This window comes from Entelurus aequoreus, linkage group LG05 (assembly GCF_033978785.1).
Source record: "Entelurus aequoreus isolate RoL-2023_Sb linkage group LG05, RoL_Eaeq_v1.1, whole genome shotgun sequence".
Taxonomy (NCBI): domain Eukaryota; kingdom Metazoa; phylum Chordata; class Actinopteri; order Syngnathiformes; family Syngnathidae; genus Entelurus; species Entelurus aequoreus.
Genome location: NC_084735.1, coordinates 60,363,245 through 60,381,051, shown reverse-complemented (window position 1 = coordinate 60,381,051; position 17,807 = coordinate 60,363,245). Strand labels below are relative to the sequence as shown.

General features: G+C 37.9%; 1 protein-coding gene across 1 annotated transcript in view; it reads right to left on the bottom strand.

Moving 5' to 3' along the window:
• Positions 1–457: 457 nt before the first annotated feature.
• srrm3 (serine/arginine repetitive matrix 3) overlaps positions 458–17,807 on the bottom strand; it is a 102,059-nt gene continuing 84,709 nt past the window's right edge. The window contains 3 exon segments of the mRNA XM_062048516.1: positions 458–9,938; positions 11,023–11,154; positions 11,218–11,451. Of these exon segments, the coding sequence (XP_061904500.1) occupies positions 9,716–9,938; positions 11,023–11,154; positions 11,218–11,451 (589 nt within the window). The 3' untranslated portion in view covers positions 458–9,715.

Genomic DNA, 17,807 nt, shown 5'->3' with positions numbered 1-17,807 from the left:
GCGCACCTGCTCTCACTTGGTAATAAAGTCTATTTAAGTTCAGCTGTTGCTGCTGGCTGGTGTCGGAACATTGTATTTTGTGTATGCATTTCCTCTGTTTTTGCTACTTCCGAAAGGTAAAATGCTTTGCTGACTGCCAGCATTCTGTTTTGGTTTACTTTGTAGTCTGTTCAGCTTTTGTAATTGCATAGCTTCCCCTATGCTTCTCGAGTACTTACCAGCTGCTCTTTTGTTTTTTCGCATATAAAAATACCTTTTATCTGCACACTGCCTCTAGCTACCTTCATTATATTAGGATCAAGATTACTATTGCTATCATATAACTTCCTGGGTGGCAGTCTAGGAACATAGCAGACTAACACAAACACATATTTCAATAAAGGCATGTTATGAGTACTCAAGCAGCATTTTAATAACACAACACTAATGTCAACTAGTATTGTATTCTTATCATTTATAGTTTCTTATTTTTGACTGTTCTATACTTTTTTTTTACAAAAAGGGAAACTGAAGTTATTTTGCCCATTTTTTTCAGTTTATTGTCAGTAATTTGAACGTGTACACTGCAAAAGACACAATGGACCAAAGGGGCAGTGCTATATTGTAAATGAATCAACTGGTTGGAAAACTGGGTTTGAAAAAAAACACACAAAAAAAAAATATATACATATATATACATATTTTGATTGACAGCAAAATAAGGGAATAAGCGATCTTGAAATAACCCAGACCTAACCCTTTCAGATATATTGATGTATGTCCACATGTCAGACATGTTGCCTCCACTCCAGACAATCGCGTGCTTCTTGCTGAGGTCATTACAACATCCTGGTTCGGTAGTGCTGTTTCGCTGATAAGTCTTTCGGCCAAAAGTCGAAAAGGCAGTTTTGGGCCATTTTCGGACAAAACTTTTCAGTGTACAAACTTTTAGAGCATCACTACTTTATAGACAAAAGTATTGGGTCACCATTAAGTCTGTGTAATTTTCCAATTAATCCTGAGGTTACAGATCACATTTGGTCCCGTTTAAATAGGTTCTCCCAAACTTGGCATGTATTTATGGACCTTGATTTGAAGCAAGAGTTTTGTCCCAATACATTTGTCCATGTACCATCAAATGGTGTCCTTGGAAACAAGTTTACTTATCTCTGTTCCTCTGAAAGTAACAACATCTTGGATTGAACCATTGACATACCAAAACAAATAAACAGTCAGGGGTTGGGCCCATAATCATCTTAAAAATACAAGCGTGAAGTGAATCATATTTATATAGCGCTTTTTCTCTCAAGACTCAAAGCGCTTTTTATATTGTGAAACCCATTATCTACCTTTTTTAAGCTACATTTAAAGTGGTGTGGGTGGCACTGGGAGCCAGGTGGGTGAAGTGTCTTGCCCAATGACACAACAGCAGTGACGAGGATGGCGGAAGCTGGAATCAAACCACCATGTTCACCGATCAAAATGAAAACATCATGGACACATACGGTACACATCAACGTGGAAAGACTTCTGCAGCAATCTCAAAGCAAGATTCAATAAATACTTGATAATAAATAGACCAATAAATAAATAAATATATCAATAAATAATACAGTACATTCACATAAAAAAAACATGTGCATGGAGTATTTTGCAAGTTTTCCTGAATAGTGCCAAAGCCGCCCCATCATCTGTCACACACTCATGCACGCACGCACGTAATCATTCTATATCAGTCAAAAAGAATAATCAGCAGAATCACTATACTTCAATGGGGAATAGTTGTATTAATCCATGTCTAATCTACCTGTGTACGTATGTGGGTGGCTGGCATACCATATTAGTAAAGTGGCGAGCACATCCTATGAGGCTGATTTCACAATTGTGGTTTGGTACTCTTCAACAAAGATTTCAGTATATAGGACCAAAAGCAGCACCGTAGATAACATTATGCATAAAGTAGGGACTTGATCGGGCAGCTTTAATAACGTAATATGCCAATATTCTGGGTTAAATAGGTAGGTTATTGATATAGTCTGCCATATTAACCATTTTAGATTTCACAAAATGCTTCTAAAATACAGAGATGCTTCTAATGCTTTCTCTTACTGGACATATTTGTCCTTTCTGCATGCTTTTTTTTTTAAACAATAATCTTTGGTCCATGTAGTGTTTGCAATAAAATGCAAGTGAACTGAACCGCACCAGACTTCACTTGCAGAGAACTTGTTTGTTACACTCCAGGGTTCTGATGAAGTGCACTGGAGTTGGCTTGACCCATAGCAAACATGACAAGTGTGAAAAGTGACACTGTTTGATGTCTCATGCAATGAAACTCAATGGAATAGATGCAGTGCATAGTTTACACAGCCATCTAGACTGTCACACCTACACAATTAAACTAGATGAGGCAATTCCTTAAGGAATTGCGTGTGAATGCTCCAATGCTGAAGTTGAACTGAAATGCTGATGAAATATAAAATGAATGTAAGAGTAGTTTGAATGTTGAAATGGTTTGAAAGTTAAAGAGCAGACGCTAAATTGGTAACGGAATGTAGGATGAATGCAGAAAGGGTTTGAATTTTGAAATTGTTTAAAGGTTGAAATGGTTTGAATCTTGAAGAGCTGACGCTAAAGTGAAATACTAGTAGATTTAAATAGATTAAAGGATACAATAGTTTGGGAGGTGAAGAGCAGAAACTGTACTGAAATGTAGTATGAATTTTGAAATGCTAAATTTGCATACTTCAAAAGGTTGCAAAGTAACATAATCTATACATTTTAGCTCTAAATGTATCACATTAGCTAAAATGCAGGCATACAAACTCAGCATGCCAACAGGGGAACAGCTAGCATACTTGTAACATAGAGCCAAGTGACAAAATCCATGATTATTAGGTTTACAATGTACAATATTGGCTAAAATGCTAGAAAAAAATCTTAGTTTGCTAACATTAATATGCTAACAGGTTACTTTTAAGATGAAGGCAAGTGATGAAATACATGCTTATTAGGTTAAAAAGTACAACATTAGCTAAAATGTTAGCATAAAATGTTAGCATACTAATATTAACATGCTAAAATTAGCATGCTAACAGGTGAAAGGCTATTTATTATACGTTTAAGATGGCGCCAAGTAACAAAATCCATGAGAGCAAATGCTAGCATAAATTGTTAGCATGTAAACATTGGCATGATAACAGGGAAAGAGCTAACATACTTCCAAGATGGCACCAAGTAACAAAATCCATTATTTTTAGGTTTAAAAACATAAAAAAATGCTAAAATGCTAGCATAAAATGTTAGCGTGTATAATATGAGCACACTAACAAGTGAAAGGCTAGCTACTTTTAAGATGGCGCCAATTAACGGAATACATGACTATTATGTTAAAACTTAAGAAATTAGATCAAATGCTACCATAAAACATTAGCAAGCTAACATTAGCATACTGACAGGGGAACATTAGCATACTTCCAAGATGGCGCCAAGGGGATGGGTCAAATGCAGAGGACAAATTTCACCACATCTAGTGTGTGTGTGACAATCATTGGTACTTTAAAAATTTAATGTAATACAATTCATGAGCTGAACATGTTGGTGTAAGAACCAATTGAATTGGTTGAGAAATGTGGCAATTGTGGAACTTGGAAAAATGTCCTGTTCATTTCAGTGGGAATTTCCTGGTAATTTGGGAATTTCTTGAAGGCGATAAATAGCATGAATTTCCTAAATGAGCTAAATTGGTTAAGAAATGTATTTATAGTGACAATTTATAATTGAATAATAGTGTTACAGAATTCTAGGAATTTTAGAATTTCCAGGAAAACTGGAATTTGGTTTGGAACTTGGGAAAGTGTTAGTTTGAATGTCCATGATGAGTGGAAAGTGTTAATGTTGGAATGGTTGAAATAGGTTGAAAAATGTTGGAATTGTTGAAGTTGGAAAAATGTCCCATTCATTTCAGCGGGAACTTCCTGGAAATTTGGGGATTTCAGGAAAAGTGGGAATTATTTTGAAAATGATTATAGCATGAATGTCCTGAATGAGCTGAATGTGTTGGTGTTGGAATTGTTAGAATTGGTCAAGAAAGAGTAATTGACCGATAAGTAATAAAAGTTTTTAAATTGAGAAATGGTACTACATAATTCCTGGAATTTCGGGAAAACTGGGGATTAATCTAATTCCTAAACCAACTTGTATTGTTTGTCCTGAGTAAGATGAATGTTTTGACAGTGGAACGGATGAAATGGGTTTAAAAATGTGAAAGGAGTCGTCGAACGAAAAAAGTTTGGAAATCAGGTTAGAAAAAAAATGGAGATTCCTGGAAACGTTAACAATGTATAGGACGAGTTAAATGTGCTGAATGGTTTGAACCAGTTGAAAAATGTGGAAATTGTGGAAGTTTGAAAAATGGACAATTCATTTTGAATGGGGAAAATGCCCCTAAACTGGGAATTCTTGGAAACCAAGGATTTGTTGTAGAATTGTTGAAGGAGAGCACACAGTTCCCGAACAGGCTGAATATTTTGAAGTTGGAATGGTTTGAATTTGATGAAAAATGTGGGAGTTGTGGAACTTTGAATTCATTTAAATGGGAATTTTATGAAAATTTGGGAATTTGGGAAAAGCGGGAATTTTTTTGAAAACTGGAAAAAATTCAAATGTTCTGAATGGTTGGTTGGTTTAGGTCGAGAAAAGTTGAAGTAGTAACATTTTTATCTGAGAAATGGTATTACAAAATCCCTGGAATTTCAGGAAAACCGGGAATCTTTCCTCTTCAAAAACTACTTTTTTTTCCTGATTAAGAGGAATGTATTGATGGTGGAACGATTGAAGTGGGTTGAAAAATGTGGAAGGAGTAGTTGACAGAAAAAAGGATGAAAATAGGGTTTGGAAAACCGGGAGTTCCTGCAATTTTTTTGAACTTGGAAAAATAATACTTTGCATGTCCAGGATGAATGGAATATGTTGAAGGTGGAATGGTTTGAATCGATTGAAAAATGTGGGAATGGTGGAAGTTTATAAAATGGTCAATTAATTTTGAATGGGGAAAATGTCCCGGAAAACCGGAAATTCTGGGAAGTCTAGGAATTTTTGGAATTGTCGATGGAAAGCCTTCGATTCCTGAATAGGCTGAATAGTTTGAAGCTGCAACGGTATGAATCGGATGAGAAATGTGGAAGGTAGAGTGCGCCAAAATAATAATAATAAATAGATGAATTTTGGTGTAGAAAAGCATATGTCTGAATGCTTTGGAGCATTCACACAATCAAATAAAAAGTGATTCACCTCGATGCTTTCAGGAAGTGTGGGAAAAAGCATCTTTTTCTCAGCACCTGCTGCTAATGTACATACGTACACATGTACTGTATATATTCAACATGTTATTTGCTCTTGATGTAGTTTTTGGTTAATTTATGGAAGATCAAATCAATGTTGGTGCTGACTTATTCCCTTAAATATTTTGCACAAGTAATTATCAAATCATACTGGGGCCAAACTGTTTTTTTCAAATAAGTTTTTGATGTGTTAAACAGTATCTTTTAGCTGGAAGAGTCAACAGTCTAAGAACACTATTTGAATGGGAAAAATGTCTCGGAAAATAATAAATAAATACATAAATAAATAAATAATAAATAATTACAAAGTATAAACTGTATATTTGTTCAAAAAAAACAATCTGAATCTGAAAGTATAATTTAGAGACAATAATTTTCACCCTCCTTTTCGGACTTGCTGTATTGAAACAACTGGAAACATGTGATGCATTACATTGTATTGTATGCATGTTCGAAATAAACTGAAACTGAACTGAATTTTGCAAAGCTCAACCGTGGGCTGGTGTTCTGTCGAATTACATTATAATTATATACTATTATAAGTATAAGGAGTAGCAGCTGTCTTTTAACGTGTCAACATTTTATTTTGTCCACCTTGCGTTAATATAAAAATACGTTTGTTCGCATTAAAGCTTATTCCTATGAATTTATTACTGTTTGTCTGTTCTCAAGACAAAGACGGAGGATATGAAAATATTTGAAATAAGATATAAAGAGCACACTGGGGGGAACCACACAAACTTAACTGCATGCTTTGAGTGCATCATGTTAATCGTTTTTCTGGTATGCCTACCGGAAATTCAGACATTTTCAACAAGTAGCTCGTTTTTCATTGGCCCACGGCCTGTTCTAAAAATACAAATACATATTTATTAATGAGATACAATATCAAATATTACACTGATTTTATTTGTCAGGTAATTTTTTTGGCCTACAATGGATTGTGATAGCATCTTAGGGCCTGATCTACTAAGATCCGTATACCAGGTGTTGTTTAGTGCAAACTACAGTATATCATTTTCCGTATTATTAGTGGATGTGTTGTGTGTGAACTACTAGACTGCGTGTAAAATTGATAACAAGTGCAAAAGTGGTGTAGAGGTGGTTTTTTGTGCATTGTGTGACCATGGAAACACTCATTTCCCTCCACATTCATGTTATCATGCTCTACAACCTGTGTGTGATGTTGTTGAACAAGTAGCATCTATAATCTGTAACCCCTTTTTTGCAATATAGAATCCTCATCTACAGACAAGAGAGACTCTTGTGTGTAACTGTGACAGTTTGCAGACAGATTTCATACGTACCAAATAAAGCCGCAATATAATTCCGACAGAACACTAATCAGTCTAGACAGTTCACACTGCGTGAGCTAAATAGTCATATTTGCATCTACTCCTCTCAGTATTGTTGCTGCATACTGTATATTCTGCATATTCATAAAGACAAACAAGCAAAATGGATTGCGCTCCTTATGCTGCTCACTTAAGAGACAAAACCCTCTGTGCTCGACTTTAGTAGATCAGCTTTGTGTGTTATAAGTTTGCTTGTGTTTTAAGTAGGGTTGTGAGAGATAAACCGATGTGACCAGATATCCGGTTTGACAAGTGAGCGATTTGGCTGACAGAAGCCACTTCAAACGGTAAAAAACAGTACTTTTTAAAAAATATATATTTTTAGGTTAATCGAGTGTAGAAACATTGACCTGGTGTCGCACCAGACTAGCGATCGGCTGACTGTTTGTCTTTTAAACAATACGAGAGCCAGGAATGTCCGCAAAATGATTTATGTGCATGCTCTGTTAGCTTACCTTACTGAAGACGAGAATAGATGTAATTAGCAGCAGAGCTGTCCACTGATGCGCCTTTGCTAGCAAGCTAGCAGCTAACGTCCGTCCCAGTGGAAAGCTGCTTCTAAGTCAGCAATCCTCGCCTCCATGGCAGCAAAAAGGATAAGTTTGTTGCAAGTATTACTGAAAGACGAGAACTGGTAAACATGTTCACTACACGTCGTAGGAAGATACAATAAGCCGTACTAACAGCTAAAATGGAGCTCACAGCGTTGGGCAGATCGACACATTGATAGTAACGATACCAAGTAGCATATGGTCAATACTACAGTGTAAGATCAATATCGATATCCCAAAATCTGCATATTTTTTGTTTATAAACTCAGTAAATAAGTCCCTGGACACAGTAGAACTTTAAGGGCAAAAATCAAATGATTTAAATCAGAGCCAACAGTAAGAAATAATTACACCTCGATCTTGTGTTTTTGTCTGATTATAATTGTGATCAGAAATTGTATTATTTAGTGATCTTGAAAATGTAAAGTATCAGTATTGGTGTGACCAATACTGTCCTGTTGGAACCATAACCAAATTTGTAGTGTCAAATTAATATAAAGTATCGGGAAAAACCTGAAGAAAAAGTGTATTACATCCTGAAAGAAGTGTAGATACAACTATGTTTCAACTGACGATAAGTAGCTATTAACAGTAAATTAACAAGTAGCATTTTTAATTTTTTTAAATACAAGAAATGATAATATATTACTTCATATGTTGATTGGCAACACTAATTTGGCCCTAGTGTGTGAATGTGAGTGTGAATGTTGTCTGTCTATCTGTGTTGGCCCTGCGATGAGGTGGCGACTTGTCCAGGGTGTACCCCGCCTTCCGCCCGATTGTAGCTGAGATAGGCTCCAGCACCCCCCTGAAGGGAATAAGCGGTAGAAAATGAATGGATGGATGGATGTCAGCAGCCAAATTAGGAGCCTTTGTGACCCGTTTTCTAATGGTATTATTATTTTCTATATACCCAATAAAATATTGTTTAGAGTATAAATGTTAGGCCATATCCTCCTTCCTAAGCCAGGGGGTTCTTCAGGAAGAACTTTTTTTATGGGCGCCCAGAACTTGTTGCTACGGTGTTGTTCTCAGGGCACAGTATTGCCAACTCGGCGACTTTGTCGCTAAATCTGGTGACTTTCCAATCCTCTTGGTTACTTTTTTTGATTAACAGCTACTAGCGACAAATCTAGCTGCTTCTTCCGGTGTTATTGAAGACTTTTTTGTGTCTTGGAGACTTTTTTTGAGTCTTGGAGAGTGAGGTAAAAGCGTCATCAACGAGCAGTGGCGGGTGCTGCGAGCAGAGTGGAGAACCTCACAGGCAGGGGATTGCAGCGTTTCGCGCATGCGCAAAACATTTGTCCTCTGGACATTTATGGTGCGTTCCATTTGTAATGGGAAGTCGGAATTTCTGAGTTCCTAGCCGAAAGTTTTGAGTGGAATTTTAAATGTAAATGTTTCTTTATTGTCACACTTAAAGAAATCACCTAATTTGATTTGCCTACTGTACACAGCCTTAGTCACTTATCTCGGAATTGTCTATGTGCGTGTGTGTCTCTCTGTGACAAAAGTCGAACATCTTGCTAACGAGCTAATCATGTCAGTGCAGAGAGGAGATCCACATGCCTCCAGACTGCAAATAAAATGCGCATGTGCAAAGTTGCCACTGTTTCCACCTTGGTTTAAAGAGCGAGATATAAATATTTCTTTAATGTCATGTCAAGATAATATAAAATCACTGCAACGTCCCAATTGCATCGTTCATGTTAATGAGCTAGTCATTAGATATGGTTTGTTAGTGAATATCACAACCCTCCATTTTTTAAATCGAATTTGATACTCTAACATTTATCGATTCAGAACAAAATTGATTAAAAAATACAACTAAGAATCAAAAGAAAAAAGGTAATCTGCAGTTTTAATCATAATTATAATTTTTTTTAAACTCACTTTGACAGCGTCCATTGCCATACATTATGCAAATGAGATGATGTCACGTACACTGTATTGCATCTTATCAAATCGTTTGTACACTATATAAAATCTTATCAAATCGTTCTGTTTTTAGAATTTAGCGTTTTTTTATCATATCATAATCCATATGTATCTAGATGTGTAACGAATCGTCCATCACAAAGAGATGCACAACCCTACTTTTAATACAAGCAAACCTTTAGAAGATTAGGCCCATTATGTACAAAATGCACTAAAGTTCCCCCTATCCTTTCATTTTAATAACTGTCGTCATGCAGTTTAGACATTCCTGGCCTAGTGTAATCAACATTTTTCTTTTAAATAGCCATGTCTAAGAGCGCGTTAAAAGTCTTGTGTTTGATTTCCAGCTAAAAGATACCCATTTGCCAAATTAAAAAAAAAATGTTGGTCTTGTATGTACAGTATTCTTACTGTATGTACAGTAAGTAGCAATTTCAGATTTTTATCAAAACATATATACAGACTGCAGTGGTGGTTGGGGTTTGGACCATGTAAAGGAATAGATAACAAACCCGATGGCAGTCTCCTTTGTTTCATTTTGGCTTTCCCCTTAGAAGCCGGGGCTGTCAGAACTGCTGTGGCTGGAGTAACTGTGAGAGCGACTCCTGCTGCGACTCCAGCTTCCACTTGGACTCCTGCTCCTGCTGGGGCTCCGGCTGCGACTGTAGCTGCTGTAACTATGACTCCGACTGCGACTGCAGCGCGAGGGACTGCTGTCGGAGCTGGACGATGAAGGACTGGGCCGGTAGTACGGGATTGGACGTTTCCGGGCACTGAGGGTGGGGAGAGAAGGTCAACAGTCAACATTAAGACACTCAGCGTCAAATCTGATGTTATTAGAGAGAAGGAATCATTGTTAAGATACAAAGATGGTTATAACCAGCACAGTAACAAGTGGGTTAAAAAGATGCACACTCATATCAGAGAAAAGCATGTAGTTAGTTTTAGCACATGAATTGTGTTATTAAGAGCCACTCTGGAATCACTTCCTGTAAGGTAACTAATTAGCCGTTAGAACCTACAAATAACAATTAGTTTGTGATGGAAGCAATCAAAGTGTTACAGCTTTGCTTTGGATGTGTGTCCGCCACGCTCGGGCAATGCAAGCGGAGAAAGGGCTGTTACACCATTGCAGTGATTCCCAACCACTGTGCCGTACATTAGTGCAGGTTATCATTACTACCACAAGTAATTGTTCATCTAGCTATTACAGTGACAGGCAGACCAATTAAATGCTCCTCCACTAGATGGCAGGAGGTACATAATCAATTTGTGTATCCGCCATTTTTGTTTGGTGGCGTGCCCTGAGATTTTTTCTAATGGCAAATATTTGCATTGGCTCAATAAAGGTTGGGCAATACTGCATTAGTGAGTGGGCGGAGCATCAGAGTTGCTGTGAATTGCAGTAAGGATGTGGAGGAGCAGAAGAAACAAGTAGAAGTCAGCTTTACTCTCCGCGTGTTTTACTGCTCAGGAGTCAGACCATCATGGTCCCGCTGCCTGGCAACAGTTACCACAGTAACCAGGCTGCAGCTCAGCTGCATCCTGTTGTCTTGACATCGGAACCCTAAAGAGCTGGGGGGTGAAAGATCACAGCACATTTCACCTTGGTCATTCCTATCCACTTTAAACTAAACACAACTTTATCATAATTAAGTAAGTGCAAAAAGTTTGGGAAGGATAACTAAGTAAAAGCAGATTTATTCATTCTCAGTATGTCGAGGTAGATGATGGTTATTTCTTAATAACTCATTTTATTTTGTGTTTATGTTGGTTGTGCTCGCTGCAGGCCGTATAACAAACTGTTCATTGGGTACAAGGTGGAAAGTTAATCTAGCAAGTAGGTTGTTTATATACCTGGTAATCCTGCGAGCCTCCATGAAACTGGGGGAATCTCTCCTCCGTTTGCGAATGGGCGAGTAACTCCGAGAGCGGCGTCGGGCCCGGCTGTCAGTGTCGCTGTCACAGCGGTTCTGGCTGTCCCTTTCTCTGTGTAACATGGAACTTAGTCAGAGCAGGTAAGAAAAGTGAAGTGAGTGATACGGTGCTAACCTGGAGGTATTCTGTCTTGCGTTAGGAGCCCTGGTCTTGCTGGGGCCACGGTCCCAGGAGCGTTCGCTGCTCCAAGAGCTGCTACGGTGTCTCGCTTTCTGTTTGCTCCGTGATGCCTCCTTCTTTCTGTCGGACGTGTGCGAGTGGCGGCCTGAAGATGTTGATGGGCTGCGATGGTATCCCTGACCTCGACCGGAACGCTGGTGAAGTTTGGTGGAATGGCCACTTTTTGTCCTAAGGAAGGTGCACAATCTATCATGATCAATGTCTTAATACCAACAATACTAGGATTATTGGGTAATATATTTAATCGCTAGCCACACATTCAAATTTAGTTTAGCAATGCTGCCAAACACATTTAAAAATGGTATGTGAATGGACCGACAGATGTTATTTTTGTTGGCCTGATCTGCTAAAGGGCGATCACACATTGGCAGTTTGGTCATGGGGTTTCTCAAACCGCCGTGACCCGTGTGAAACGATGGCAGAAAGCCTTTTTCAACATGTTTTGATCACCACGGATCTCCCTGAAAGATGGCGGAGTCCTCCACCTTCTACTTTGCATCAACCGCCGTGCCTCTGTGTAGCTCTTTGATGAGCCCTTCATGCTTCTGTGTTTAATTCCACCATGAAAAATGTACCATGTTACATTTTTGTGTCCTGTCCCTGTGGTTCTTAGGGTTCATGGCGAATGAATGACGAATGACCAGGTTTTGTGTTCGGTGTTAATACAGCCCTTGGCGGAGCACGGCAAATTGCCAAATCGATTTTTTAACTGACAAATCAACGAACGTCCCTTAAAATTCCAAATAAGTACTAATAAACAGTTTTTACAAAGTACTATTAGTGTGCGTGTTATGGACGATCTACTACAGTAAGACTGTGTACAATTGATAAACAGGGTTAGGCATCGGGCATCGATGAGAACTGGGTCTTACATTCCGATTCTCCCGGAATCACCCGCATTTTTAAATGTCGATTCCTATTTTTTATGTTGAGTCTGCCGATCGGAAGAGTTAGCTGCCAAAGAAGTGGCTAGCCTAAGCCGACTGTTTATCGCCATACACAGTGTGGAGCCGCACATCAAAGTCAATAATCCTCCATTTTCACAAATAAACTACAGTTTTTAAGTTTTATTATTGTTGGAAGATTGTAGGATGAGGTTACACACAGAGGAAGAACAAGCAGCAACAAGCAAGCTAATAGCTAAGTTAATTGCTAAGATAGCTTGAAGCAACAGAAGAAAACAAGTGCTTCATAAAGTAAAGCTTACACACTTTTGACAAACAAAAACAAAAAGTGCAGGATAATAAACAATGAAATGTAGTCAAATGTGTATCAAGGGTATGGGTTTTAACGGTATATATATATATATATATATATATATATATATATATATATATATATATATATATATATATATATATATATATATATACATATATATATATATATATATATATATATATATATATATATATATATATATATATATATATATATATATATATATATATATATATATATATATACTACCGTTCAAAAGTTTGGGGTCACATTGAAATGTCCTTATTTTTTAAGGAAAAGCACTGTACTTTTCAAAGAAGATAACTTTAAACTAGTCTTAACTTTAAAGAAATACACTCTATACATTGCTAATGTGGTAAATAACTATTCTAGCTGCAAATGTCTGGTTTTTGGTGCGATATCTACATAGGTGTATAGAAGCCCATTTCCAGCAACTATCACTCCAGTGTTCTAATGGTACAATATGTTTGCTCATTGGCTCAGAAGGCTAATTGATGATTAGAAAACCCTTGTGCAATCATGTTCACACATCTGAAAACAGTTTAGCTCGTTACAGAAGCTACAAAACTGACCTTCCTTTGAGCAGATTGAGTTTCTGGAGCATCACATTTGTGGGGTCAATTAAACGCTCAAAATAATAATAATAATAATAATGGATTAGATTTATATAGCGCTTTTCTAGACACTCAAAGCGCTTCACAGAGAAGTGAGAACCCATCATTCATTTTTACAACTCATTCATTCATCATTCATTCTCCGGTGTGAGCGGCACCGGGGGCAAGGGTGAAGTGTCCTGCCCAAGGACACAACGGCAGCGATTTTTGGATGGTAAGAGGCGGGGAGCGAACCTGCAACCCTCAGGTTTCTGGCAAGGCCGCTCTACCCACTACGCCATGCCGCCCCAAAATGGCCAGAAAAAGAGAACTTTCATCTGAAACTCGACAGTCTATTCTTGTTCTTAGAAATGAAGGCTATTCCACAATATTGTTTGGGTGACCCCAAACTTTTGAACGGTAGTATATATATATATATATATATATATATATATATATATATATATATATATATATATATATATATATATATATATATTAGGGCTGTCAAATAGTAACATTTTTTTAAATCAAATAAGTCACATTCTAAACCTGTGATTCAACCATTTCACTGTCAACACATTGAAACTAGCAAATTTCCAGGTTCCAAACATTTCCAGGAATTTCCAGAATTTCCGGTTTTCTAAAGCTTATTTCCACCTCCTTTTCTAAAGTTTTCACAGTTCACATTTTCTAGTCAAATCCAACCATTCCACCATCAAAACATTTCACATAATTAGGACAACAAAGTTACCTATTTTATTTTTCCTAAAAATTCCTGATTTTCCTGAAATTCCAAGATTCTCAATTCCCTACGTAAACATTTTTCAACCAATTTTTAAAATTACAACACCAACCCATTCATAAAATCTAGGACAATTATGCCAGAATCAATATTTTAAACCATTCCCGGTTTTCCTGAAATCCCCACATTTTCAGGGAATTCCCATTGGAATGGACATATTCATTGTTCTAGAATGCTCTAAATTCTTAAACCTGATTACGACCTTTCAACCATCCACCCACACTGCTCTTCCCATATATGGAACGCAAAACATGTTTTCACTTTCACACAATTCTCGGTTTTCCGGTAATTTTCTCCCCATTGACAATGACTGGGAAATACACAATCAATCAATCAATCAATCAAAGTTTATTTATATAGTCCTAAATCATGAGTGTCTCAAAGGGCTGCACAGAGCCCACATCAGGGCAAGAAAAAACTCAACCATATGGGATACAATGAGAAACCTTGGAGGGGACCGCATATCCCACATTTCTCAACCGATTTGAACCGTTCCAACATCCACACACTCAACTCACCCTGGATATTGAAGCATTTCAGTTCCACTCACACGTATCGACGATTTGGCGGCTTGCACACATAAGGCAATCCCACGCAATTCTGACCAGAATAGCAAATTCTAGTTAAATCAGGGATGTCAAACGTATGGCCGCGGGCCGAATCAGGCCCGCAAACAGGTTTTATCTGGCCTGCGACCCACGAGATAAGTTTAAAAGGTAGCTGATTTTTTTTAATGAAAAAAACTGCTGGTGTATATGTGTCCACAAGATGTCACAATAGCAATTCTGTTAGGCAAGCAAACGGTACACAAGGGTCACCACTTTGTCAACAAATGCGTGAGCAAATTGTTGAACAGTTTAAGAAAAACCTTTCTCAACCAGCTATTGCAAGGAATTTAGGGATTTCACCATCTACGGTCCGTAATATCATCAAAGGGTTCAGAGAATCTGGAGAAATCACTGCACATAAGCAGCTAAACCCGTGACCTTCGATCCCTCAGGCTGTACTGCATCAACAAGCTGTTGCTCAGTGTGTAAAGGATATCACCACATGGGCTCAGGAACACTTCAGAAACCCACTGACAGTAACTACAGTTGGTCGCTACATCTGTAAGTGCAAGTTCAAACTCTCTTATGCAAGGCCAAAACCGTTTATCAACAACACCCAGAAACGCCGTCGGCTTCGCTGGGCCTGAGCTCATCTAAGATGGACCGATACAAAGTGGAAAAGTGTTCTGTGGTCTGACGAGTCCACATTTCAAATTGTTTTTGGAAACTGTGGACGTCGTGTCCTCCGGACCAAAGAGGAAAATAACCATAGGCGCAAAGTTGAAAAGCCAGCATCTGTGATGGTATGGGACATGGGTAACTTACACATCTGTGAAGGCGCCATTAATGCTGAAAGGTACATACAGGTTTTGGAGCAACATACGTTGCCATCCAAGCAACGTTACAATGCTTATTTCAGCAAGACAATGCCAAGCCACGTGTTACATCAACTTGGCTTCATAGTAAAAGAGTGCGGGTACTAGACTGGCCTGCCTGTAGTCCAGACCTGTCTCCCATTGAAAATGTGTGGCGCATTATGAAGCCTAAAATACCACAACGGAGACCCCCGGACTGTTGAACAACTTAGGCTGTACATCAAGCAAGAATGGGAAAGAATTCCACCTGAGAAGCTTAAAAAATGTGTCTCCTCAGTTCCCAATCGTTTACTGAGTGTTGTTAAAAGGAAAGGCCATGTAACACAGTGGTGAACATGCCCTTTCCCAACTACTTTGGCACGTGTTGCAGCCATGCAATTCTAAGTTAATTATTATTTGCAAAAAATAAATAAAGTTTATGAGACTAAACATCTAATACGTTGTCTTTGTAGTGCATTAAATTGAATATGGGTTGAAAAGGATTTGCAAATCATTGTATTCCGTTTATATTTACATCTAACACAATTTCCCAACTCATATGGAAACGGGGTTTGTAAAACAATGTTAACAACATTGAATCAGTAACCTTGCCCGGGGTCGCCTTCTCCCCTGCTTGTTGTGGATGGGCAGAGGCCGTCACTGCACGCCGAGGGTGGTGAATGCTGCTTGCTTTCACTTCAGAGACTTCAAGACACAAAATATTCTCTAAGTCTCCAATATCACCGGGAAAAGTCACTAGATAGAAGCTGTTTACAAAAAAGTCACGAAGAAGATTGGAAACACTGTCGGGGCCATCCTTGAGTGCGGGATTCGCTTTAAGATGGTATTTCAAACTTGATGTGCATGTCCATGTTAAAAACTTTTTGTTGCTGCAACACCAACAAGTTACCTTAGTTTTAATAATAATAATAATAATAATAATACATTTTATTCATTTGCACTTAACATTTGAATAACAAATCTTTATCCAAAGTTCTGTTTTGAAGCGAAGTGGGCCGCCCATTCTCGCAATCACAGACCATGTAACAAAGGCTTAACCCGGAAGTGATTAATCTTCATAACGCAATAATTTATTTTAATTAATCACATGCGTTGACACGTTAACGTTGACAGCTCTAATATATATACCGGTATTAGGGGTGTGGGAAAAAATCGATTCGAATTTGAATTGCGATTCTCACGTAGTGCGATTCAGAATCAATTCTCATTTTTAAAAAAATAGATTTTTTATTTTGTATTTATTTATTAAAAAAATGATTATTATTATTATTTTTAATTAATCAATCCAACAAAACAATACACAGCAATAACATAACAATGCAATCCAATTCCAAAACCAAACCCGACCCAGTAACACTCAGAACTGCAATAAACAGAGCAATTGAGAGGAGACACAAACACGACACAGAACAATCCAAAAGTAGTGAAACAAAAATGAATATTATCAACAACAGTATCAATATTAGTTACAATTTCAACATAGCAGTGATTACAAATCCCTCATTGACATTATCATTCGACATTTATAAAATTAAAAAAAAGAAGAACAATAGTGTCACAGTGGCTTACACTTGCATCACATCTCATAAGCTTGACAACACACTGTGGCCAATATTTTCACAAAGATGAAATAAGTCATATTTTTGGTTCATTTAAAGGCCTACTGAAATGAATTTCTTTTATTTAAACGGGGATAGCAGATCCATTCTATGTGTCATACTTGATCATTTTGCGATATTGCCATATTTTTGCTGAAAGGATTTAGTAGAGAACATCGACGATAAACTTCGCAACTTTTGATCGCTGATAAAAAAAGCCTTGCCTGTACCGGAAGTAGCGTGACGTCACAGGTTGAAGGGCTCCTCACATTTCCCCATTGTTTACAATGCAGCGAGAGCGATTCGGACCGAGAAAACGACGATTACCCCATTAATCTGAGCGAGGATGAAAGATTCGTGGATGAGGAACATGAGAGTGAAGGACTAGAGTGCAGTGCAGGACGTATCTTTTTTCGCTCTGACCCTAACTTAGGTACAAGGGTTCATTGGATTCCACACTTTCTCCTTTTTCTATTGTGGATCACGGATTTGTATTTCAAACCACCTCGGATACTATATCCTCTTGAAAATGAGAGACGAGAACGCGAAATGGACATTCACAGTGACTATTATCTCCACAACAATACATCGGCGAAGCTCTTTAGCTACAGAGCTAACGTGATAGCATCGTGCTTAAATGCAGATAGAAACAAAATAAATAAACCCCTGACTGAAAGGATAGACAGAAAATCAACAATACTATTAAACCATGGACATGTAACTACACGGTTAATGCTTTCCAGCCTGTCGAAGCTTAACAATGCTGTTGCTAACGACGCCATTGAAGCTAACTTAGCTACGGGACCTCGACAGAGCTATGCTAAAAACATTAGCTATCCACCTACGCCAGCCAGCCCTCATCT